Raw genomic sequence first — 26,141 nt, 5'->3', positions numbered from 1 at the left:
CCGACGACCGATGTCCGTCGGTAAATTCCGACGCCCAAAGTTCGTCGGAATAAACCGAGGAACCACGTTCGTCGGAATTGTAGTTTTCCGATGAACTCTGGTCTCGTGTAGCCGCATCGTAATATCGTCGGAAGTTCGTCAGAATGACGTTTCTCGGTATTCGTCAGAAAGTCGTCGGAATGTCTGACGAAATTCCGACGAATTTTTTTTTCCGACGAAACGATACCGACGGACGGGTTCGTCGGAAATTCGTCGGAATAGACCGATTCCGACGAATTTCCGACGATTTCGGCCATCAGAATCCCCCTGTTTTCTTGTAGTGAGTGTGGGATGATATAGTGGAGATATCTGGTTCGGCCTATCCAGCTACGGAGATGTTCCTCCTAAGATACTCTTTTCAAGCTGCTCTTCACAATATATGGTGGGAGAGAAATGTAAGGAGGCATGGAGAGCAGCCGAGAGATGCGAGATTGTTGAGTAAACTTGTTGATAAAACTATTCGGTTCCAACTTTTGGCAGTAAAAGCACAGGACCAGGAATATTTGGAGAAGGGGCTGAGAACTTGGTTTGGCACAAGACTTATTTCAGACCCATCATAAAGAAGAGATAGAATTGTTTTTTCATTGGTTATGGATAGGAGTATATAATCAAAAACAGATGCACTTGATGTAAATAAGTTTTTTTGCCTGAATGAATTTTTTTTTAAAAAAATAAAAAATAAAAGAATATTCGTGTTTGCGCATTAAAATATCAATATATTTACATATATATTATTGTAAATAATTCGACTATACGTGTACAATGTATATAATATATGAATAATAGTTAATACGTAGTAGTTAGTACGTATAATCCAATAATTTTACGCATAGTTTGAAGTTTTTATTGGTCAGAACGGCTGAACCTTCTGATTGATGATAATGTAGAGATTGAGATTCCTTGAGGATTGAGTAACCACGAGGAAAATAAAAGAGTGTGACTTGCTCGATAACGATTTACATATGGTCATTATTTGTCAAATCAGTTTCAACTCTTAACATTTTTCTTTTATTTTAATTAATTAAAGCAAATCGATATTTTTCACATATTATAAGCCGGTTTGAATTGTGTAACAACAAGCTTCTGAACGAATTTATAGGAAATATCGGAGCTTGGTGTTCGATGAGTCCCGAAGACAGAGAGAATCATCTCATGGGAACTCGGCCCAATTTGTGTTGCTTTCCATGCTTTTTTTTTTTTTTTTTTTTGTAAACTGCTTTCGTTTCCATGCATTTTAAGTTTTTAATTAACACTAACAAAAGAGGACAACAAATACCCATTTGAGAAAGATTTATTTATTTTTACCGTGAGTGACTGTTAAAGAAATCTGAACATTTCATTACTAAATCGATGACCAAAAGTATCTTAAAGTATGCACATAATTAGGTTGCGTTCAATGATGGGTATAACTATAAGAGTGCCATGAAAAAAAGTGACAGTACGAGTAGTATTTAAGTTTATACGTTTCAGTGATGCATTTATGAATGAAGTTATTACAGAATTGATGCGAGTAATATTTACGCAACTTCAGAGTTTTTTATGTTAAGTACAGTACTATTTTTTGGTTTGATTTTGAAGCATTTTAATTAAATTTAGAAGTACTAGTATTTATGATTTTCCGTGCCTTTCAAACGTAAAAATAGCAGCGTCGTTCACGCTTTTCCCCTCTGGTGTTGCTGCCTTTGGAGTGACTTTTTCTACTCCTACGAAAGACTTTGGCACTTTGCACGTGCATTCGATTCTGAGACTGTCAACTCCGCAAGTGAGATGCTTTTTGTTGACGAGAAAAAAAAAAGAGAGAGGCAAGTCGCTTTGCTGTCTGACTACGCACACATCAGTCTTCTTCAGCTAATCATATGGCCCCTTCTAATTATCACTGATTATATGATGACACATGTTACCATAGGTCCCTGGTTTGAACAGCTCAATTGCTTCATTTGCTTGTTGTGGGCGAAGGAGCTATTATTAGTTTTTTTTTGGCAAACCTATTATTAGTTCTTACAACATAAAAATGTTGAGTTATCAGAAAACTAAACATATAGAGATTCTTAGTTTTCAATGATTCACATAATCACAGGATGAAAAGCAAATATACTTAATTTTCAAGAAAAAAAAAAGCAAATATACTTCTTTAATAAATAAATAGAAGCAAATGCATGCAAAACGGCTTTATCTGCTCGTTTTTGACTTGCTGTAGCTACCTGAATTTTTAATTGAAAAATCTAATAATTTTATAAAGTTTCGATGAATACCAACTCTACCGCCCTTTATAACAACCTCCCTCCACATAAAAGAAAACGCATTCGTACATTAAATAATTATTCTAATGATTATAGAGAGAAACTAAATTAAGAAATGAAGCACGATATAAAAAGAAGAAAAAAACAAGAGCAAACATAACATAGCCATCTTAAAACTGCTCATTTTAATTGTTAGCTAACTTTCATGATAGCAACTTCTTAGAGTTCTTGACATGAGATCAAAAAGCTTTTTATCTGATATTTTCAAATTACGAGTAGAAGTTTCTGCGTTTGCGTTTGAATCGCTGCTACTGCCGCAAATCTTTTCGACTTGAACACCAATATCTTTAGCAAGCTTTTCAGCGCCATCTTTTGAGAGAATGGTGTCGAAACAAATGTATCTACCAAAGGCGGTTTTATCACCCAGACCTTCCCATAAACGTACGTGAGCTTTAGCCAACCTGTTCACATCTATAGTCGCTAGTAACCCGTTGCTATACATCTCTTTTGCTCCTGCATTTATATAAAATGAAAAAAAAGTCAAAATCTTATTAGCTGTCTTTGTCCCCTCATTGATATGGACCACCCGTGAACTACGTACACATGCCATTACTAGTTGTTTGAATATATTTATAATTATTGGACGGTTATTCAGTTTTGGATTCACATTCATTATATGATTTACCTTTGAGATAAGCCAAAGTTGAAGTGGAGTTACGATGGAAGAAGTCAGGACCAGTTATAAGAGCAGGACATATAGTGGCAAGCTTTAATCCTTTTGAATCTGCGATCCTCCACGCAGCTTTCTCAGCCTTCAGTTTTCCAAGTGCATACCAAAGCTGTGGAATTATTTTAAGAGGGACTTGTTAATTGGTGGATCAAAAGCATTATCATATATATAGATAATAAAACGGATGAAATCATTTATTTACCTTATTATTGATGCAGAATTGTTCATCGCTCCAGCTTTCTTCATTGATAACAGAGTGATCAAGGTCGTTATAGAAATTTTCTTGCAAAGCGCATGCTAAGAGAGATGATGTGAAGACACATTTTCTCACTGACCCTGTTCTTGTACATGCTTCGGTTACATTCTCACTCACTTTTGCTTCTAATTCAGCCATTGATTTCTACAAAACATGAATAAATGAAAATGAGTTGGATACGTTTTGTTAGAACGAGTAATTAAGACAGAGTTGGATAAATTTGAAAAAAAAAAAGAGTGAAACTCAGTTTGTAAATTTACAAAAATTGGTAGGTCCAGTTTTGTTTTTGTAAGAATTATATTTACTGAATCAATGATCTTGGCTCGTATACGTTTCAGTGAATAGTGCCATAGATATAAGGTATGGGTCACAAACACATCATAGTCGAACTCACACATAAACCTGATTAGTAGATATATGTCCTTATCAGTAGGTCTGAGAGGGATGTCACAGTTAAACTGTCAAAACAAGTGGAACCTACTACACTCAATCTAGAAGTGTAAAAAATTCATAAATGTCAACTAAGCAGTATATACTCTTCCTAAATCAGATGGTTGAGGTTGAATATTTCATAATGACAATATCAAAAAAAGTGAAATCACTAAAAAAAAAAATCTCAAATAAAGTGGCATCTATTCAAAAGAGAAGCGCTTAGATTTCACAATGCAGGGAGCTATCAACTGAAGATCTTATTTATGTTGGTAGCAAAGAGCTATCAACTCTTTCAACGTTAATTGGTTGATGATGAATTGTGATATTTTCAAAGGCCATTGAATTTTATGGTTGAAAATAAGTAGGCTACTCAACAAACATTCAGAAAAACTAAGGTACACTTTCTAAGCACCAACCTCAACTCATAACCACTTCATTAACAAGAAAGCAGAGCCACTCAAAAAGTGTTCTAGAAACAAGCCTTTTGACACATTCTCATATTCACACATGACACGTACACCACATTAGATTGTGTTTAGACAGAGCAAAAAAAAAACGTTATTTGAGTGGCGAACAAAACACACATATAATCATTCCATGTTTATATGCAACTTTTCATGGCTACGAAGAGCTTTAAATTAGAACGTAATATGTCATGTACATTCCATGTGATGAATGTGTGTACACACATACGTGTAAACAAAAAGCTGATGATATACATAAATGTGCTTTATGCATTAAGTGTATGATATTAAAACGTACCGAATAACCAGCGATTCCTGCTGGATCGACAAATGCTGCGGTGTGAAAAACGCCAGCACAACCGTCGAACGCTTTAACCAAACTCTCTATATCTGTTAACCGCGAGACTACCGACGTTATCCTATTACTAAACGATGCCGTTTCAGCGTCAGCTTCCATCTCGCTAACTTTCTCTTTGTCCTCTGCATTTTTCATCATAATTGTGGAAGAAAATCAAGAACTTGAAAACCAACTTTTAGAAAATCTTCTTTCATTTAATTTTAAGTCATTTTATAAATATCATTAATTGATTAATCTATAATTAGTAAAGTAGCAAACATAATCAATTACCTTCGCAGTCGATGACGATTCTCACGGTGTAGCCATGAACAAGAAGCCGCTTAACAATGGCGCGACCAAGGTACGAAACGCCGCCGGTAACACAAACCAACCTGTTTCCACCGTCGGGATCAAGATCCATCGCATTTCTCGATTTACCACCTCCTGACCCGCGGAACCCGTCGTCGTCTCTCCTCCTCTGCACAGCGGCGCAGAGGAACTCCTTCAGCTCCGCAGAGAAGTTCTCCGAAGCACGTACAATCCTCATAGTCGTGAGTTCAAAAAAGCAAACAAGCGAAGATTCTTTTTAACTTCTTTGTTCGCTGACTTTGCTTCTTATTAGTTCAGAGAGGGTAGAGAGAGAGAGGTACACAGAGGATTGAGAAATGAGAAAGACGATATATATAGCAAGAGCCAGAGGCCGCGTTACACAACACACGATCTATGCTTCCAAGAAAGAAAGACAAGTGTACTAGAAAGCAGCTTATCGGCTCGGCTTCAGCTTTACAACGGCTTTCCTATTTATTTTCTTGTCAACACTTTTTAAATACGTAAAAAACGGCCTCCGTATGTATACGATCCCATTAACATTAACTATGTATCTTCGCCATTAATAAACACGTTAGAAAATAAAAACCTACATCTGCTTGATATAGTATTAGATTTTGGGTTTCATATGTTTTACTAACCCGCGCCTTAAGCAAAATCAAATTATTAATTTCGTTATTTTTTAAGATAAGAAGACAGTAGTCTGTTTAATCTTGATATCGGTTCAGTTTTAGGATAGTTTTTTTAGTTTTTAATCTACTAAAATATAACTACCATTCTGAATCAATATTTATTTTGCTTATTCAGTTAAAATGCTTGAGGTTTTTGATTTTTCGATGATAACCAAAATCTATTATTATTTGTTTGGTTTCATGTTATATGAATTTTAGACAGTCCTAATGTCGAACTAATGGTTTCATATTATAAAAAGCATGAAAAACCAAATCAAATCTAGATAATAATTGAAGAAAAAGAATTTTTTTTTTAATACAAATCGTTTCATTAGAATTTGGTCGATGGTGAAAAGAAATATTAAAAAATAATAATCTAGATTCCAAAAGAATTAGAATCCTTACTTGTAGTGAATATTTAGTTATATAAGTGCTCACATCAATGTGCACATGTATGTAGAGCGAGAAAAAATATCCATAAATTTTGATTCGATTTGTTATGGAAAATTGACAAAAATATCATATTCATAGTATCATTTTTCATGTTTACATTAACCACTTTTACTTTCACTTTTAACGAAGGATAAAAGATATTTATACCGTTAGGGTTAACTAATTTGGACTTAGACTTTAGAGTTGAGGAATATGGTTTTTGGAATGTAAAATTTAGGATTCTAATAAATATGTAAATAAATACTTAAAAATATATATTTTTTAAAAGAAATAGTTTCAAACATAATTTTTTATTTTCAAAAAGAATTTTTGAAAAAACAAAATCGAAAAAATAAAAAATAAGTTTATAAAAAAGTTTAAATTTGAAAAGTATAATTAGAAAATTTTTTAAAAAATTATTATTTTTATTTAAAAAATTATTTGTTATATATATAGAGAAGAAGAGTATAAGAGTCTTTTTCCATTTAACGAAGAAGATATTTTTGAAAATGTCCCTTTAATGATGGTAAAAATAAATAATGATAACATGAAAATGGTAAACATGAAATTCCCCCATTTGTTATCCTTTTCGCTTCTAACAAAAAATCCGGATATTCGTAACTTTCCGAAGCAAAGCGAATACTAATATGCAATATCCTTAGAAAACGAAGCAAATCACAAATATAAATATTTTTAGAAACAAATATCTGTTCTGCTTCGTTATATGCTATATATACATATATTTAATAAATTATATATATAAGTTATACAAATAATATATTTTATATAAGTTTTACTATATTTTTATTTACTAAATTTACTAAAGTAGTTATTAGTATTCAAAAAAGTAAATAATTTTTTTATTTTGTAATAATTTTTTTTTGTATTATTTATATTTTTATTTATTTATTTATTTTTACGGATCAATTCGGATGATTAATTACTCTGACAAAATGGATCGGATCACGAATACCTCCAAAACCACATATATCTGATTCGTGCCCACCTTTACATGTATGTATAAAATATATATTAAGGAGATTGATACAGTTAATTAACATTAAAATATATTTTTTAATAACACATGAAAGATAAAATTCTTAAAATATAAATTAAGTAAAAATAAAATAAGCCTAGACATTAGTGAATTTTTGCACATTTATTTTTAAGTAGAACCTTTGTATAATTTGTAGAACCATGCATCTGACTTTTATATTGAAAAAGCGTAAAATAATATATAGTGTGAACATATTTATGTAGAGTTTGGCTGCGAAATTCTTTATACATAGCACGTTAGTGTATTCATTTTCAAATTATTGTATACATAATATGAACACTTTAAATGAAAATGTTTCTCTTTTAATATATAGAAGATATAAATGATATTATGTGCATGTATATTAAGAAAAATAATGGAGCATCTAATATAGTTTTAATAGATTTCACTATTAATGTTCAAAAAAATTAAATTACTTATTATTAACAAACAAAATTGATATCTTTAATTTTACTGAAGTGTATTTTTTCCTTCACTTTTTGTAAATAAAGTTTATGCAGAGACTAACTACCAGTTTTCAAGCTGCCAAATTATGTTTTCTAGTTTTCCAAGCTATGTAATTATATTGGAGCATGTGGTAAACAAGATCCTAGTTGTACATTTGTAATATAGAAGTTTGGAAAAGATACTTTTGTTTTAGGACTTTTATTCGCATTAGCATTATAAATTTTAGTCATATACGTTACAATAATTAAATATATTAAAAGTAAAAACACGTTAAAACTTAAAAGTAAACTAAATTAATTATTAGTAGTAGTGGCTTTAGATTAAAATTGACCATGCCGTATTTTATGACTGGTTTGCATCCACTTGGTTTCTGTCCAAACCGATCATTAGATTCATGATTACGGTCAAACAAGTTGGAAAATATGGCAGATAATTGGACCAAGACAAATTAACCAAACTTTCGATTCTGAACATCTTAAACCCATTGTTATTTTTGTCTTTATTATAGTGTTTGGAATCAATTTCACTTCAATTTATTGCTATTTCTTCTTCTAAAATAGAGATTGCTATTTTTTCTTCTATATTTAGAGCAAAAAATAACAATCTTTATTTTCTACTCTATATTTTGAAAATTGCTATTATAAAGTAATACATTGGAGCAAATTCCATATCTATTATAAAAATCTTTTATTTTAGAGGAAAATATATCAAAATACATTAGAGATGGTCCAAGCTACATTAAAAATACCAAGATATTATCATTTGGGTAAATTGCTAGTGTGTTTACTATGATGCCAAAGCCTAAAAGAACACTCCTCTCTTTTATTTAAAACAAATAAAATTTTGACCCATTATTTTCTTGTTTACAATTTTTTTTGTATTTGGTGACGGTAAATACTAAATACACGTTTGTTATATATTCCATCCGATTCAGAATGATCCAAGTTTGGGAAATTTTTTTATAAAAGACCCATATTTACTTTTTTAATGTATGTAATAATAATAAATTGTAAATTTCAAAGATATTAATTGTATTTACTAAACTTTGATTAATTAAAAATCATAGAAAATAGCTAAACACATAAAACAATGTATTTATTGTCAAAATTTTACGTATTTCTTAATAAATGTGAAAATTCTAAAATATATTATTTTGAAACGGAGAGAATATTATTAATCTACGTATTATTATAGGGCGTTCACGGATTTTGTTTGTGACTCTTGTTTTAAGCGCAAGTAAACTCATGATACATCACATTTTCAGTTTTTCACCAACTCTTGTTACTCTATGGATTACTGATAAAACCTAATTGTTCAAAAAGCGTAAGAAATATATAGTGAAATACCTGGACGAAAATGTCAAATCTCACAAACCTCTCGTGGTTTAAACCAATGAACCCTATCTATGACTTCCTATTTTGACGCAAGTGAAATAATCGTGCTACATATTGTCAGTTTGTCACCAAGTCTTATCACTTAACGAGTCACTATTTCTTTTGTCTTTTAAAGGACCAAATATTGCTCTTGCTCAGAAGGTCTCGTAAGGCCAAAAGGAAAAAGGCAAAATCTACTGCTCATTAAATCATTAAAGCTATTCCACGATAAGTTTCACCGTTATAATAAGGAAATTAATTGTTGTCGGATGACATAATAAGTAAACCTAATACCACCATTTACAATAGTGATGGATATATATGTTCTAATGTTTATCCACAGTATACATGATCTCGTACGGAACTGAATCATACACTTATATCACAGTCTAAACATATTATAAGCATGTACTATCGGTTGATTACTGTTATCGTCAACTTCCTAAGCCCTATATAGGTCAAACAATTATAACGAGTGAGGAAAAAAACGAAGATGCCAGACGAATACTAGGTCAAAATTTGCTTTTGGAAAAAAAAATTGCTTTTGGGCCAACTTTTATACGCTCTGACTACGAAATTACGATTGGTAGCTGAGATGGTCAAACAAATTCGCATTTTTTTAATTTGACGAACCTTATCACCTCAGGTTTATATATATATCCCTATATACTAACTGAGGATTTTTTACTTCTATCATATGTGGTACTTGTGTATGTCATCTAAATTCTATTTCAAAGAATTCTAGAACACCTTATATAAACTATAGTCTAAAAATTATACTCTATAGCAAAATAATATTTCACAGACTACAGTTGGTCGTATATATCAAATCTTTATTGTTTCGCAGACTTTCCTTAAATAAAACCTACGGAATTACCTAATGTGATTAAAATATATATATAGCAATTAATAATTTTAAACAATAAAAATTTGATAACAATTTGTATACTTTTTTATCAATTTTGTTTATTTCTTTATTATTAAAATAAATTACATAATTCCATAAATCATATAATTAAAATCTAGATTTTTTTTTGTATATGTTGTTTGTATTTTGAATTTTTCAAAACGAGTATAAATTACTAAAACTGTTAAAAGTCACACATAAACTTTTATGATCATGGTTTAATTTTTTTTTCTATATTAAGATACAATGATTATAAGACCATATGAAGAAATAATTTTATTTTAATAGGTTTTTATGTTAATATATATATATATATATATTTCATATCGTTTAAATTAAACTATACATCGTATGAAAATGTATGCTTATATTTTGATATTTGCATTGAACATATATTGAAAAGTTAAATTTTAATTTTAAAATCTTCATTATTTTTTAAATGATTATAAATTATTGAAATTTTCCCACATTAAAAAAAAAAATTGTTTGGTGTAAACTTTTGTTACACAAATATGCAAATAATCATAAAATCATATGAGTAGAAACTTTATTTAATAAATATCCATATTAAAAGTGTACTATATATATATGTTAATATCATTTAAATTTAATTATATATCATATACAATAAATAAGATTGGTTGTTTTGATTTATATGCATACACCAATTTATTACATAATAGTAATTCATTTCTTAGTTATTTAATATATATACTTATTATTTTATTATTTCATAATATGCAGAAAAACATAAACTAAATATAAAATATAAAATATTTATTCGGCAAAAGGTGCAGATCTTAACTTAAGTATGTATCTCTTTAATTATTTTAAATTATAAGCATTTTCTAAATTTCAGATCAAAACAAACGAACGAAATGAGAATAAACTTCAAAATCAATATTTATATCGAACAATAACCAAAATAAAAAAGAGAAAAATATTGAAGATATATAGGATTGACACGTGAACGTAAATTTCTAATAACCATAATTAATTTTTAAATTACTAAATCATGATATAATACTGAGCTGGCATAGTGTCATTGTAATCAAATAGACCCGAGATTTTTCGACCTAAACTTTAGGTTCTTATGCGGTAAGTGATTTTTTGACCTAATTCTTTTTTAAAAAGTTGGATCAGCTAATCAGTAAACAAATTATGTAATTAACAAAAAGTTAAAAAAATTGTTTAAAGACCAAAATATTAATTCAATCAAGAATATAAATTTATTTTTACGTATAATATATTTTTAATAATTTTTATATAAATTTTTCCTGCACAAGGCGCAGGTCTTATCCTAATATATATTTATTTATTATCTACCCAAAAATATATTGTTATGTTACGTTGATTTAATCCATATTCATTTAACGAGATTTGGGTTTTAATGAGTAACCAAGACCGGCCATACATACATATTTTGCGATGCCCATACATGTAAAATACTCTATCGGCTTCAAAATAATACATTTTCTAGAATTTTCTCACTTATTAATAATAATAAAATTTAATTATTAATAAATAATTTTTTGTAATTTTATACTTCTTCCATTTCAAAATGTTAGATATTTTAGATTTTCACATATTTTAATAAAACACATTAAATTTGTATAATTTTTTGTGATTATCTTTTTTTCTATAAATTTAAGCCAATAAAAATCTAATAAATGCAATTTTTTTTTTGAAATTTGCATTTAGTTAATAAAACATGCATTGAAAATAAAAATAAAAAATAGATTTTTTTGAAACAATTTTTTTTTCTAGAATATGTAACTTTATGAAACGGATAGAGTATTTTCTATATTTCTAAACCAATAAGACTTCAAAAAATGCAATTAATGTTCTTGAACAATTTTTCATTATTAGTTGACAAAAATGCATTGGAAATATAACAAATATATATTTTCGAAACAATTTTTTTTGGAACATGTATCTTTTTGAAACGGAGAGAGTATTGTTTAGGTATCTCGTTTCATATTCAAGATCTAACGGTTCACAATACTTAATTAGCCATATTTTGCATTTTTGTTCACTAAGTTAATTTAATAATTATATTTGTATAAATATATATGTATATAATATTCAAACTACAATAAAAATAGAAAATATTTAAAACAGAAATGTGGCTATTTGTCATTGTATTATAGGTTAGTATTGTATTTTAGTTAATGTCACTAAGAAAGCTGCCCCCAGAAACTTAAACGGCTCTGTAATATACAAAAGGATACTAAATATTATGAATAAATGGTAGTATATCCTAAGATGTAAATGAAAATACGAAACCGTATTACATAAGATATTATTTTTCATAAGGAAATAAAAACTATTAAAAATGATGTGGCACCAAGAGATGATGGTAATCAGCTCGGCTTGAATAATTCGGCTGAGAGGAGAAGTGCGAAATTTTTGGCAGCACGTGTTGACTGACGAGCAGACACGCACGGGAATTTTTTATCTCCTCAACGGCACTTCCCATATTTCTGTCCGAAATTTAGATGGTTAGTTGTGATCCCTGGCCTGTGCTGACGTGGAAGCTTCTGGTTGGTACGTTTTAACAAACTCTAGTGCGCGCTGTTTTGGTCGGAGCCAACTCGGGTTGGTTCCGTCCAATTTATCACGAGAAAGACTCATTGTGTGGTCTCTATTTAAGGTTTGTAGTCACGTAATTATATAGCAAAGTCGCAAGATTTCGTTTTCTAATGTAGTATTTACTTTTCTCGGTTGGGTCCATTGGCCATACTGTTTTCCGTGGTGAGGAGAGGAACTCGTAATGCCTCATCAAAGTCGGTTCCTAGTACAAATTTGTTTCCTAAAACTATCAAAGTCAGCAGCAATCATTTTCCGCCGCCAAAGAATGTTAATAGGCTTTTATCAGTTTTATTGGGCTGAGACGGAATAACACTCTGGGCTGAGGCACAATTACTGAAAGATCAGAAGATAAGAGCGGAGACTCAGGTTACGCTTCCTCCGTCGATTCCCGGCAGATGGTGCTTTACAGATGGATCATGGAAAGAGGGAGATATGTTCTCTGGCCAAGGCTGGTTCAGTACTTTAATTGGATTTGCGGATCTGATGGGAGTTAGGAACGTAAGAGCGTCTCTATCTCCTCTGCATGCAGAGTTCGAGGCGTTACTATGGGCAATAGAATGTATGAGGAACTTAAGACAATTTCAGGTTACATTTGCAACAGATTGTTCTCAATTGGTGAAGATGGTTTCGGAACCAGAAGAATGACCAGCTTTTGCAAGTTATTTAGAAGATATCAAGAATCTGAAAGAGAATTTTACACGTTTAGAGATAATACATGTACCAAAGACGCAAAATAAAAAGGCGGATAATCTAGCACGCAGTGTCAGAAAACAGCCGTCTTTCGTCGTTCACATGGACCAATATCTCCCAGTGGTGTGGTTTACAGAATCTATATGAGTCTGTAATGTTGTCGACAAAAAAAAATCAGTTTTATTGGGCTTCTTTTCTTGGGCTTGATAGTTATGAGATTCTTTTCTAAATGATGCCGTTTATTTCTAAACGAAGCCGTTTTTTCTAGAGGCGAACGAGTTTGGGAGCTGGGAGACCAAAAAAAAAAACAGAAAACAAAAAAAAAACAAAGAAACGCAGAGAACAGAGGAAGAAGCATAAGGGAGTACGCAAAGACTGAGCGAGAATGGAATGTTTGGACGCTAATTTTCCTGTGTGCCATAGAAAGGTCTCGTTAGAAATTAAGGTAATTTAAATATCTAATCGAATTAATTTTTATGTGCGTCAATTCATGATCATCAGATAGTGTTTTGTTTTAAATTTTGTTTTGAAAGGGAAACAAGACAGAGATTGTGATCTGCAGCTATGATGATCATATCCTTGTGAGCGTGTGTCTCTGTATCTGTACTTCGCTTGATGTTTGAAGTCACTCTTCTGAAACTCCACACAACACTTTGTTTTCAGGTCATAGCAACACAGATTGGAGCCATGGGGACTATATTGCACGCAAGGTCTCTCTGACTCTCTCTCTCACAAATAGAAATTTTATACTTCCTTGTACGATTTCTTGAGGAGTGAACTTGAGAGTTGTTGACTTGATCCGTCTCTCACGTTTTACATGTGATAGTTTTAATTATTGTTCATCCTTCTAAGGTTGTCATGAGGAACGAAGTTGAGTGTTCTTGATTTTTTTTTAATCTGTAATTTTGTCCATAATTCTAAGATAGGTTGTGCACATCGAGCATTTCCAAAAGAAACTCTATAACTTCAAATATAGAGTTTTTTCTCTACAAAAAGAAACTTCAAAACTTCATGGTTTCACTACTCAAAATTCTAAATTTGAAATTTCATCTTTTTATTTGCATTTTGGTCCTTATAATTAATTATACATCACATTTATGATTCTTAAGTATTTTTCTCATTCATAGTTTTAATCTTTAAAACTTTTGTATATTTTAAATATTTCAAATGTATTTTTATAAATTAAAATTTTACATATAAAAGTTTTTTAAAAATCAAAATAAGATTTATAATATTTTAAAAGTATAATTAGACAACAAGAATATTACAAAAAAAACTTAATAAATTTTTTTAAGAAGATATATATACATAAAGACATAATTATTACACAAATTTAAATATTACATCAACACTAATAGTCTAGTAAATTTTCTCCGGAACTTCTAAAATATTCCAAACAAATTTTGTATAACCGAAAATGGAGAATTAATAAAATAATTTTATGTACTAATGTGGTATTTTTCTTGTAATTTAATATTTAATTATGTATTTCTATTTATAATTTTATATTTTAGAGTAAGATTTTATTTATTAATATTACTATAATATTTTTTATATATGTGCTAATTATCTACAAAAATTTTTATGGATTTATATTAATTATGACAAATATAAGTAGTATAGTGTAAATTACAAATAATTTTAAAGGTAAATTTGAAGTTTTACTTTTGGAGAAAAACACCTTGAAACTTCAAATATAGAATTTGCAAAAAACTCTGCAACATAGAGTCTTTTTGGAGAAGAGAGAATTACAGACCAGACCCACATTGCTAATTACAGGACGCTGGTGTTTTATAGATGGTTCATGGAAAGATAAAGAACTATTTTCAGGACAAGGCTGGTATAGTACCCTATCGGGTTTCGATGGCTTATTAGGGGCAAGGAATGTAAGGGCATGTCTTTCACCCCTCCATTCGGAGGTGGAGGCTCTGATCTGGGCAATGGAATGCATGAGGAATTTAAGACAGTTTCAGGTTTCGTTTGCAACGGATTATTCTCAATTGGTGAAGATGGTTTCGGAACCAGAAGAATGACCAGCATTTGAAAGTTATCTGAAAGATATCAAGGTTTTACAAAGAAGTTTCTTCAACTCAGAGATTGTTCATGTACCTCGGACGAAGAATCTAAGGGCGGATAGCTTAGCACGCAGTGTTAGGAAACAACCGTCTTTCGTCGTTCACATGGATGCAGAGTTACCGATTTGGTTTACAGAGCCAAGTTGAGTCTGTGAATGTCGTTGCTGTCAAAAAAAAAAAAAGTCTTTTTGGAGATGATCTTATATATAATGTTTCAAACGGGTGCGTCTTTGGTGACAGGAAGGAAGAAGGGATGTCTGTTGAACCAACATTTAGTGTCTCAGTTATATTCGGAAAGCGTGATGAGGTAACAAAGTCTTATCATATTCTAGCACGTTTATATAGAATCTACGCCTTACTTATGCCCACTGTGTGTTCTTGAAGCCGATGCTGGTAGCAACTGCTCGAAGACTCATTGATCACATAAGGTCTCTCTATCGATTCTTGATTTTTGCTCCTTCTCCTCCATTGTTTGTTTTCTCTAACGTCTAATTAAAATGGAACCCAACATAGTAGTCTAACTATTAATATGATCTCTCTTAATTTCTTCAGTTCTCATGTTCCCTCGAAGCCTTTGATTCTCTCGCTTGGTCTCAAAGATCATTCTTCCGTACTTACACATTTTCTTGGAAACATTAATTTGATTATGGATAAAGTTTGCATAAAACCAATGATACATAGAGATTGTGTGTCCTTTCATTGTAGGAGACGTTGAAGGAAATAGTTGCAGCTGTGGATCGATAACCGACTTTGGTAATTTCATATTGAAAAGATGTTTTATGTTTGGTTTAGTTGTGGTAATTCAACGATATCAAAGACCTTGCTTCTAGAAAAAAGGTTGTCAATTTTCCTCTCTCCACAATTTCAGTTTATTCTATTCACACATGATCAGGAATATGAATAAACAAAGAAGAACATAAAATAATACAAACGATGTAAGTATAGCACATCATAAACCAAACATAGACTGTCAAAGGATAACGCCAAGACAAACATTGTAGTAGTAGTGGCTGTCACATAATATTTAACCTGTCAAATAAATTACACCCAATAAATATATAAATATAAACACATAAATCTCTCTTTCTTCTTTGTCTTGAAAAGGGACTTTGGGGTTTTGACTCGACATATCCCCAGTTTCATCCCTGAGCTTGTGTTTTGCTGTCTTCATGACTTAACGAGACTCAATCGTTTCTCTGCGTTAATGCGTTTAACTGATTCTCTACCTGCATAGAATATAGATTTAGATTTAAATTTAGTGGGGAAATATGTATAAGATTTTATCTCAAGAGCTAATGAGAGCGACTGAAGTTAACTCATGATCTGAAATCAATATATAATTTAATGTGGGAGTCTCTCTAGAAAACGTGAGAAGACAAACCTGCCCATTTCTCTGCTTCAATTTCTTTACTTCTTCGGTTAGGCTCAAAAAGCTTTTAACAATCAAAGATGAAAAGAAAACAAAAGTAATTCAATGTGGTGTTAAAGTATAAGACGTGTTTAAGTTTTGGTCACAATGGTTAGGACACAGAATCTGCCTCGAGACATTTCATAACAACTTCATGATTAATACTAGGCTCTACTAGTAAGAATCAGGGTAACTATGGTGAAAGGAAGAGATGTACTTATACATACCTTTGTTGCATTAGCATGAGTTGGGTCTGAAGCTCTCTCTCCCGTGCAGTTGTAGGCGTCATCTACATGATAAATATGATGTCAAATTCGAGTTGATATGACTGTGCTTTAATTTGATGGCATATTTGAAAGCGTTTGTGTTGTTGTCTCTGTTATTCATTTACCTGCAATAGCTCATCGACGCTTGTCTCTGGTGATCCAGGTTGTTGCTTGACTATTAATTTGACAAATAAAAAAAACAATCTTCAACAAAAAAGGCGAGATAAGATCCTAGAGAAAATAAAGGCCCGGTTCGTTTGTACATCTGGAAGATGCATCCAGATGGTCCATCTAGATTTCTTATCCAGATGCTCCATCTGCATCCAGGTGGATTTGTTAATAAAATGATTAAAATATAATTTTTTACGTTTCGGCGGAAAAATAGCATTTTTACGGTTTTGGCAGGAAAATAGCATTTTTCCGGTTTTGGCGGGAAAATTTTTTTTCGTGATTTTTGGCGGGAAAAGTTTTTGGCACGATTTTTTGCGGGAAAAGCATTTTTGCGGTTTCGGAGAGAAAATATATTTTTCCGGTTTTGGCGAGAAAATGCGTTTTTTCTGGTTTTGGCGAGAAAAATTGTTTTCCAGTTTTGGCGGGAAATGTGTTTTTTTCCGGTTTTGGCGGGAAAATTCATTTTTCCGGTTTGGCGGAAAAATGCGTTTTCGTGTTTGACGGGAAAATGCGGTTTTCCGGTTTTGACGGGAAAATGCGGTTTTCCGGTTTTGGCAGGAAAAGTGTTTTGCGAGAAAATGCGTTTTCCAGTTTTTGCGAGAAAATGTGTTTTCCGGTATTGGCGGGAAAATTCCGTTTTCCGGTATTGGCGGGAAAATTCTGTTTTCCGGTATTGGCGGGAAAATTCTGTTTTCCGGTATTGGCGGGAAAATTCTGTTTTCCGGTATTGGCGGGAAAATTCTGTTTTCCGGTATTGGCGGGAAAATTTGTGTTTTCCTGTTTTGGCGGGAAAATTGCGTTTTCCGGTTTTGGCGTGAATTGCGTTTTTGGTTTTGGCGTGAAAATTACGTTTTCCGGTTTTGGCGAGAAAGTTGTTTTTTTTTGCGGTTTTGGCAGAAAAATGTTTTTTTGGAGTTTTGGCGGGAATATGCGTTTTTTGGGTTTTGACGGAAAAATACGTTTTTCGGTTTGGTCGAAAAATGCAGTTTTACTAGTTTGGCCGAAAAATGTGTTTTTATGTAAATGTGCGTTTTACGTTTTTTTGCAGAAAAACGTATCTTGCGGTTTTGGCAGGAAAGTGTCTTTTTCAGTTTTTGCGAGAAAATGCATTTTTTGGTTATAGCGGAAAAATGTATATGCAAAAAGTTAGAATTTACGGTTTGAAAATAATATTTTGATTTTAAAAAATGTTATTTTTGTCATTTATCATTTTAGACTGAACTAGATGCATCTGCATCCAGATGCACCATCAAGACTCACCTTCATTTGGATGAGAATTTGAGATGAGTTTTTAAAAATTCAATTGGATGATCCATCTGAATGTAGCAATATAATGCACAAAACGAACATCAATTTGCATCTTCACCCAGATGGATCACCTGGGTGAGCAAACGAACAGGGCCAAATTATAAATCTATAGATGAAGAGGATTGTAATACCAGAGGTTTGCTCCAGGTGTTTTATTACTCTCAATATCTCTTCCTGCCAAGACGAGAGTATTTTAAACTAACGACCGTAAAAGTGATTTTCCTTATAGTTTTGAAATTTACCCGTTGCATGGTGTTGTGCTGCAACATCGACTGAACTGATGGGAGGATTGAGGCGGTCGTGAGGGAGCTCGGGCTGCTTGAACCACCGCTAAACGGTGTGAATGTAGAGTTTGTAGAGCCCTAGTAATTGTACCCAAAACGGAAACAAATTTTCAGTTTTCATTAAGACAAATCAATTATTCCACACATAGCTCTTTTATGTTTCTACCACTTTGTTTAACAAGAGCTTCAACATAGATGAATAAGCATACGGAGTTTATAGACTATGGTAGTTGTCAGACCTTAGGACTGAGATCTGCTGATGTGACCTTAAACCGTCCCTTGTGCTCCACATGCGGGGAATCTGACATCTCGTCCACTGCATAAATTGTATTCAAATTGAAGACTATACAAGAATCACATGTACACGTATAATGAGCGGTTGATTACCAGTATCTCTCTTGGTGCGCTGCAATGATCCGCTGTAGCTCCGCTCGCTCTGATATCTACGCAGTTGAAACTCTCTATACAGAAGTAAGTCGAGTGGGTTTAACATTAACTCACCACTAAATAATAAGAGCTTCAAAGTCAATGACGCATGTCAAGATAAGTTTTGAGGATGCTAACCTGTCAGCTTCCATTGAGATTCTTTTTGGAGAGTAAGTACTCTCTGGTATAAGTGAACCACTCGAATATTTTTTTTGTTCAGAAATGACATGACGTGGTAAATAAGAATTTTGTGCTGCAGTGTCCTCTTCTTTCGTGGTGTGGGCCAGAGATCCAATAGAAGAAGCCTTTGTTAAATGCTGTTGTCCAGAACTCATTAGGCTTGCATCTTTCCAATCAGGAGTAGTTGCATTATCCTCGTCTTCGCCGACATCAAAGCACCCTCTGCATCATGGGACAGGTAGAATAAAGTTTAATCCTTCGTTTCAAAGTTTAGAAACGTAGTAGCTATGGATTACTAAATAGAAGGGATACTTATGGAGTACAATTATCAAACTGCTATACTACTCAATGAAAACACATCTATGTGTGCCAGTGCCCAGAGTTCGATTGGATAAAATCCTATCTATAGGAGCTAGTATAAATTTAGAGAACAGTAAGTACTTGAGTGCTTGAAGAGGTTTGATTGGAAACGAGGCGAAAGAACTCTCCAAATCTTGTATATCGTTTAATTCGTCCTGAAAAGAAGAAGACAACAAGGAAATACATGTTGAGTTGACATCGTGCGGCAGAGGATCAAACTTAAAAGCATAGAGAATCGTTTCAAATAATACATCCTGACTGGGAGTTGTTTCTGAGCTGCTAGCCCTTTCAGGGGAAAGAGCAGATTCATCCTGCCTTTCACATTGCTTTCTGTTGAAATCAGGCTCTTCAGCATGTGAACTATCATCATCTGAAATCTACAAGGACAGAAAAATTAATCCCTTGCCTTGTATAATTAAATTGGCTAGAAAGGTGCTAGACTTACAAGGGCAGCCTGACTCTTTAGGTCCTCGAGATTGAAATTCCAAGCGCTTATTCCCCTAATGTATTCTTGCTGCAGAGAAATAGGAAGTCTGAGTAAGATGTTCATAATTAAAACACACAATCGAACTCGACTACCAGAAGTTGTTTGCACTTCTCATGCTAAACAATAGCAGCTTAAAGACATTATGCAGAACACTCTCAATAGATGGGTGAAATTTTTGTTTTACTAATCCTTGCCTGTGATAGGTGTGCTTCGTACTCAGATTTGTTTTGCATCAGAAGATCAGCTTCCTTTGACTGAAAGGAAAAATTCACATATCAATCAAGCTTTTCCAGAAAATTTTCTTGCTAGCAAAAGACTGAATAAGATCAAGGGATGCGTCAGACCTTTATCGTTCTATAACGTTCACCTAATGGAGGAAGACCATTGAGAATTGTTTTAGCCAAGTAATCAGGTGGGCGAGCTTGTTTGAAGAAAGGGTGCTTTAAAAGCTTTTCTGAAGTTGGGCGCTTCTTTGGGTCCTTCACTAGGCATGTACCCACCATCTCTTTAAATGCCTGTTAAGGGCAATCAACCAGTAAGGTGGAAAGAAAACACAAGAAACTAGAACGATAGCAAATAAAAACTGCCACCACTCACGCACTTTTGAAAATCTTTTGTCTCTCTCGTAGTCAAGTCCGGGAGGTGCATTTTGTAAGGTCATCAGCAAAACCTACAAGTGATTATTAACACAACAGTAACACATGAACTGAGTACCGGAGAGCAAGGAAGAATAACAAACCAAATGGAATCATTATAAATTACTTTCATTGGCGGATACTTGGAAAATGGGGCATGACCATGAGCCAGTTCAAGTGCTGTTATTCCAAATGACCATACATCTGCTCTGTGACAGGGAAGAAATGTATCAGTCAATAAACCTGAGTATTACGGTGGGAAACAATGATTTAGCGTAAATGCAGAGTTTATAATTTATAGAGTATCAACTTACTTAAAATCATATCCATGTAGCTGCTGCATGACTTCAGGAGCCATCCTATACAGAAACAAGCATAAAATCAGAAATTAAGTCTAAGATGTATCCACATATACCTAGTTACCTACAGAACATGGCATTAGTGAAGTTGAAAAAGGTTACCAGCATGGAGTCCCAACGAATGTATTTCTGGAACGTTGTCTATCTCCTGTGTCGAACATGCAAGCTGACACTCCAAAGTCTGCTAGCTTAACGGCACCATTAGAGTCCAATAGTATATTTCCAGCCTACAAAGGAAGCCATACGTATTATTGAAAACGATAATAACTTCATCTGAGTAACATATAATTAATGGGAATATGACTATAAAGAGATAAATAAGGAAAGCCCTACACTAAAGTAGAAAAGCTGCAACCACCTACCTTCACATCCCTATGGATATGTCCATGGGCATGAAGATACACAAGAGCTCTCAGAGTCTCACGGAGTAAAGTAGCGATAACAGGTTCCTCAAATCCGTCTTGATAAGAAGACTTTATTATATGGAGACAGGATCCTCCAGCCATGTAAGGCATCACAACCCATAGCTGGTGCCCAGCGGTAAATGAGCAATGAGCTTGCAACACATTCGGATGGTTGATCAAACTCATTGTTTGCACCTCTCTCCGGATCCCATCCTACAAACAAAAAAAATCAATTTCTATTCATTCAGGTTAACAGAGACAAATATAAGTTCGAGATGTTCACAAATGAATCTAATTCTTTACATCTAGCTTAAGCTCGTGGAACAAAGGCAGAACCGTTCTTTCATATGTTAGAATAAGAATAGAATCAGAGTGCTTACCAGATCGTTGTTGCACTTCTCCAAATCAAGAACCTTGATAGCAACGACCTCGCTAAGTGGTATGCACAAAGCTTTGTGCACAGTGGCACTGACACCATCTCCAATTTCTTCTTGTAACTTGTAGTCTTTCGCTTTCAAAGGAAACTTTTTCTCTGACATAATTATTTTGTTATCTTCTTAAAAAAAAAAAGCATATGCTATTATACACCTTTGACCCCGTAGTAACCTTCAAAATAATTCGACTTCCAATTCGCCAACATCTTCTTCAACGCAGAGATATCAACAATGTCATTATACCACCACAATTTATCTGCGCAGCAAATGCAATTCGAAAGAATAACTCAGAAACTACAAAATGATTAAGGTCGTCGTCGTCTCCTCACTCGTTCTAGATGGAAAGCAACTATCGAATCCGATCTACAAAAACCTCTGACGCGTTTTCGTAATTTCTACACCACACAATTGGTCATCACCATATCTCTTAATCGGATTTGAGAAAATGAACCCCACAATCATGGAAAAGATAAATAAAGAGAAAATCAATCTGAAAGTTCTTCCGATAACTCTTTTACCATTACCGAGACGAGTTCGAGATAAAAACAAATCTGGGAGAAGGAGAAGAAACAGCGCTGACCTTAAGTCGAGTCAACGGAGGAGACGTAGTCAGCTGACTTGATGATCCTCCAATCACGCAGAAAACAAAGGGAGACGTAGTCAGCGCCGTCAATTACTGCGGAGGCGCTTGATGATTTGCGATCGATCTGCTAATGAGAAGAGATTTTTTGAAATCGTAGCACGAGAGAGAGAGGTTAGAATCTCTCTCGCTTTCTCGTCTTCGTTGTCGACTTCTCTCCTCCTCTTGTGTTGTTCCTTCTCTGTCGTCGGGTTTCCGCTTAGCAGAAAGAATCTCGAGGAAAAGCTAAGAGAAACGGTTACGAAAACCCGTTTTCGCTGGTTAAGTTGTGTACCGGTTTTGAATCAATTTTATCCAGATCACAAAATTAGTTGAATTGAACTAATTATATCACATGAGAACCGGGAAGTAATCCACCCGGTTCTGATAATTGTTAAAATGTGGGAACTGTTAACTTACTTAAAACTATATTTAAAAAAAAAAAATTGGGTTAGTTAACGTTGAGACGAATTTTAGCTATAAAATTGATGAAAAATATAAATGAACAAATACTTCTTGATTCCAAAAGTTTCAAAATAACAGTGACATATTTTTTGGATTCTAAGAAAACCAGCTAAAAACACATGTCATTTTTTATTCTAAATAGATTGTATATTGTGTGTGATGGAAAACAATTTGAATAAATTTCTTTTGCATTCATGAAACATTTAAGTTTTGGACAGTATCAGATTTTAAACAAATAAATAAATGGTCCAAACTTATCATAGTAAAAATTAAGGCTCTGGAATTTTTGAATTAACTGTAAAATGGATAAGAAGATCGAATTATACCTTCAGATTTTCAAGAACTCTTAGCTTGGATTAACTGTAGAAGATTACCGGGTACTAAACCGAGTTTTCGGTTTTGTTTATCGTTCTATCACTTCAATATGGTACCGATATTCTAAATTAAGAAAACAATATTTATTATCGGGCTGGCGAAGAGATGATTGCTTCAGGAGGAGGTGTTGCTGGGGTCAACCTGCTCCTTGATTGGATGGAAATAGCACTCGCCGGAATTATTTCATTTATGTAACAAATACAAATATTCTTGCCCAATATTATTCTGGAAAATTATTTATATATGACTCCATTCGTAAATTGTATCTGCTAATTACGGGGAAAATAATTTTTATACTTTTAAGTCGAACTAAAAAGCTGTATTACAACTCACAGATGATGTTGACAAAATAAAACTTTATCGCAGTTCAAAAGACAAAAGGTTCATAACAATATTTCATTTTTAATTGGCCTTCTACGCATGTGCTTGCGAAAATATAACATGGACAACAGTATCTGAAATTTTGTTTGTTGGCTAAATATATCTGAAATATTGTTCAAACAATCATATAATTCTATAATATACACTTTAATGAATGCCTAGCACATTAAAAGGTAATCAGAAATATGAGGGTGTAACTAATCTAGGTATAAACAATCAATGTAGTTTTCATATCTTTTATGCTTAGTTAATAACATGTTTTGAAAATGTTAAATTGATGCTTAGATTTGTGGGAAAAATACTCGTTGAACAATTATTTTTATATTTTCTTCACTTTTTCTTCGCTTTTTTTAACGCCGAATAATTATGATATTACAACTATGAGAAATATTACAGACGATTCTACGGCCGACCTAAGCCGTCATATGAGATCTACGTTTGACGGTATTCCTTGTGTCATGCTCCAGATTTCTTGTAAGTCTTTTCCTCTCTTAATTCGCATGATTCCGTATTTTCCGGGAATTGAAACTCAGACCTCCTGACATAGAAGCATTAAAGAACCCTTGGTTAAACCACTGGACCAAGGGGGCTTCCACTTCTTCACCTTTTTAATAAACTAAAAATATTTATATATAATTTATTATTACATTACGTATAGATTATATTCTCGATTAGTAAAGCTAGTTATATCCTTTATAGGGATGAAATTAAAAAAACTGCATAAAGCTTAATTAAGTTATAAAATGTCATTCTTAGCAAAACAAACAATCAAGTCATATAACAATTATGTATTATAAAACGGAGAAAGCATAATTGAAGAAAAGATCTCAAAACATAAATAAAAAGATATGTGTGTTCGAGAACATGCCAATATAATGTTCAATAATGATGCTCTTTGAAAATATGAATATTAACAAGTGGACCAAAAATGTTTGTGTGTTTTTATATGTGCCCAACTTGGTCAACACAAGAATGCATATCATAATTTCGTAATAGCATGGAGGTCCATAAAAATACTTATACAATTCGGCTATACTTGCAAAGTACAAGTTGTGAATTGGATACATTCAACGCAACCGTTTTTGACAAACCGGTATACCTCACTCATAATCAATATTCTCGGATTAAAGCATCCCTATAAAAAAAAAACTTATTCTTGGATTCAGCCCGTAGAAGAACCTCTAGGTTCACCAACCAATAAAATTGTGTTATTTCATATTCTATATTTTTTTAAAAAGGAAACAACAAATTATCAAATTATATTATCTTTTTAAAATTAAAAAGTAAAAAGAAATAAATAAAAAATAGTAGTAATTACAAAAAAGAAAAAAAATTTAACGTCGTCAGCAAAACATTAAACCATAAATCCTAATCCCTAAACTCTAAATCCTAAACCCTAAACCTTTAGGTAAACCCTAAACTCTAGGATAGATCTTAAACTCTAAATCAAAATCACTAAACACTAAAACACTCAAGGGTTTAGGGTTTAGAGTTTTAGGGTTTAGTGTTTTTATTCAGAGTTTATAATTTATCCAAAAGTTTAGGGTTTACCTAAGGGTTTAGAGTTTACTCAAGGGTTTAGGATTTAGGGATTAGGATTTAGGGTTTAGTGTTTTGCACGACGTTAAAAAGATTTTTTTTTAATTCTTTTTTCTGTAACTACTATTTTTTTTACTTTTTTATTTTGAAAACATAATATAATTTGATAATATTTTGTTTCTTTTTTAAAAAGATATCGAATTTGAAATAATGAAATCATATTGGTTGGTGAACCCTCCCCCCCCGTATTGGTTGGTTGGTTAGTGTTTTGCACGACGTTAAAAATATTTTTTTTTAATTCTTTTTTTCTGTAACTACTATTTTTTTTTACTTTTTTATTTTGAAAATATAATATAACTTGATAATATTTTTTTTTTTTTAAAAGATATCGAATTTGAAATAATGAAATCCTATTGGTTGATCTTCAAATCATAACTAGACCCTGATCTGCGCGTCAGCGCGGATATGAATTTTCAGTTTTTAATTATTTATTTTATTAAATGATGTATCTGTAATATTCGTTCATATTATATTCATTAAGTAAATATTTTTTTTGCATCTTAAACTATCTATTTTTTTACGAATGTGTGACATCATATAAAAAAAATGAGTATAGAGTTAATTAGATAATTTTAAAAACATAAATTTTTCTTTCGTGTGCGATATCATATAAATAATGATCTACCTAGTTAACAAAAATCATGATTATTTTATGTGTAATTTTTTTTTATTTTGACCATTTCCTTAAAACTATATTTAATTTTACATATTTTAATTAGAATATTTTAAATATCTTTACTTTTTTATTTGAAATGCAATTCAATATTTTTTTAACAATTATAACAAAATATTTAAAAAATATTTTTAGAATTTTTTTGAAAAATAAGAAAATTACATTTTAAATTAAAATTATCTTAAAATATGATAAGTTTTGATATAAACGAAAACTCAAATTATGTCAAAATAATGAC

At 32.2% G+C, this 26,141-nt stretch overlaps 3 protein-coding genes across 4 annotated transcripts; 1 reads left to right on the top strand and 2 right to left on the bottom strand.

Annotated features, from left to right (window-relative positions):
• Window positions 1–2,286: 2,286 nt before the first annotated feature.
• LOC106313676 (cinnamoyl-CoA reductase 2) lies at window positions 2,287–5,169 on the bottom strand. Its single transcript, XM_013751561.1, has 5 exons — window positions 4,790–5,169; window positions 4,460–4,641; window positions 3,212–3,409; window positions 2,965–3,118; window positions 2,287–2,792 (listed from the first exon to the last, which is right to left on the bottom strand). Exons 1-5 carry the CDS (start codon window positions 5,043–5,045, stop codon window positions 2,476–2,478), a joined length of 1,107 nt encoding a protein of 368 aa, XP_013607015.1. The 5' UTR covers window positions 5,046–5,169; the 3' UTR covers window positions 2,287–2,475.
• An 8,120-nt stretch (window positions 5,170–13,289) lies between these two features.
• LOC106317346 lies at window positions 13,290–15,813 on the top strand. Of its 2 annotated transcripts, XM_013755174.1 has the most exons (7): window positions 13,290–13,439; window positions 13,528–13,575; window positions 13,658–13,704; window positions 15,310–15,376; window positions 15,454–15,497; window positions 15,622–15,679; window positions 15,775–15,813. In XM_013755174.1, the coding sequence occupies exons 1-7, from the start codon at window positions 13,380–13,382 to the stop codon at window positions 15,811–15,813; spliced, it is 363 nt and encodes a 120-aa protein (XP_013610628.1). In that variant the 5' UTR covers window positions 13,290–13,379. The 2 variants fall into 2 exon arrangements, with proteins under 2 accessions (XP_013610628.1, XP_013610630.1); XM_013755176.1 differs by lacking the exons at window positions 15,622–15,679; window positions 15,775–15,813 and having other exon boundaries at window positions 13,528–13,581; window positions 15,454–15,572.
• A 176-nt stretch (window positions 15,814–15,989) lies between these two features.
• On the bottom strand, window positions 15,990–22,667 carry LOC106318866 (serine/threonine-protein kinase BLUS1). The gene is made up of 21 exons (XM_013757016.1): window positions 22,372–22,667; window positions 21,738–22,047; window positions 21,316–21,570; window positions 21,056–21,180; window positions 20,909–20,953; window positions 20,722–20,803; window positions 20,561–20,629; window positions 20,304–20,474; window positions 20,154–20,213; window positions 19,918–19,986; window positions 19,724–19,849; window positions 19,554–19,627; window positions 19,071–19,334; window positions 18,894–18,967; window positions 18,746–18,822; window positions 18,465–18,584; window positions 18,354–18,396; window positions 16,869–16,918; window positions 16,705–16,766; window positions 16,451–16,502; window positions 15,990–16,295 (listed from the first exon to the last, which is right to left on the bottom strand). Exons 2-21 carry the CDS (start codon window positions 21,894–21,896, stop codon window positions 16,254–16,256), a joined length of 2,019 nt encoding a protein of 672 aa, XP_013612470.1. The 5' UTR covers window positions 21,897–22,047; window positions 22,372–22,667; the 3' UTR covers window positions 15,990–16,253.
• Window positions 22,668–26,141: the final 3,474 nt, after the last annotated feature.

This window comes from Brassica oleracea, chromosome C9, assembly GCF_000695525.1.
Source record: "Brassica oleracea var. oleracea cultivar TO1000 chromosome C9, BOL, whole genome shotgun sequence".
Lineage (NCBI taxonomy): Eukaryota > Viridiplantae > Streptophyta > Magnoliopsida > Brassicales > Brassicaceae > Brassica > Brassica oleracea.
The sequence above is the reverse complement of the archived record's forward strand: the minus strand, read 5'-3'. Positions and strand labels throughout refer to the sequence as shown.

Excerpts from the sequence above, each read along its gene's own strand:
- LOC106313676 (XM_013751561.1), bottom strand. The coding sequence starts at position 5,045 with ATGAGGATTGTACGTGCTTCGGAGAACTTCTCTGCGGAGCTGAAGGAG. Across the intron at positions 3,410-4,459 it reads CAGGAATCGCTGGTTATTCG|AAATCAATGGCTGAATTAGA; the intron begins GTACGTTTTAAT and ends CATGTTTTGTAG. Across the intron at positions 3,119-3,211 it reads AATTCTGCATCAATAATAAG|CTTTGGTATGCACTTGGAAA; the intron begins GTAAATAAATGA and ends ATAATTCCACAG.
- LOC106317346 (XM_013755174.1), top strand. The coding sequence starts at position 13,380 with ATGGAATGTTTGGACGCTAATTTTCCTGTGTGCCATAGAAAGGTCTCG. Across the intron at positions 13,576-13,657 it reads GCTATGATGATCATATCCTT|GTCATAGCAACACAGATTGG; the intron begins GTGAGCGTGTGT and ends CTTTGTTTTCAG. Across the intron at positions 15,680-15,774 it reads GTCTCAAAGATCATTCTTCC|GAGACGTTGAAGGAAATAGT; the intron begins GTACTTACACAT and ends CTTTCATTGTAG.
- LOC106318866 (XM_013757016.1), bottom strand. The coding sequence starts at position 21,896 with ATGTCAGAGAAAAAGTTTCCTTTGAAAGCGAAAGACTACAAGTTACAA. Across the intron at positions 19,987-20,153 it reads ACGAAGCACACCTATCACAG|CAAGAATACATTAGGGGAAT; the intron begins GCAAGGATTAGT and ends ATTTCTCTGCAG. Across the intron at positions 16,296-16,450 it reads TGAAGCAGAGAAATGGGCAG|GTAGAGAATCAGTTAAACGC; the intron begins GTTTGTCTTCTC and ends TATTCTATGCAG.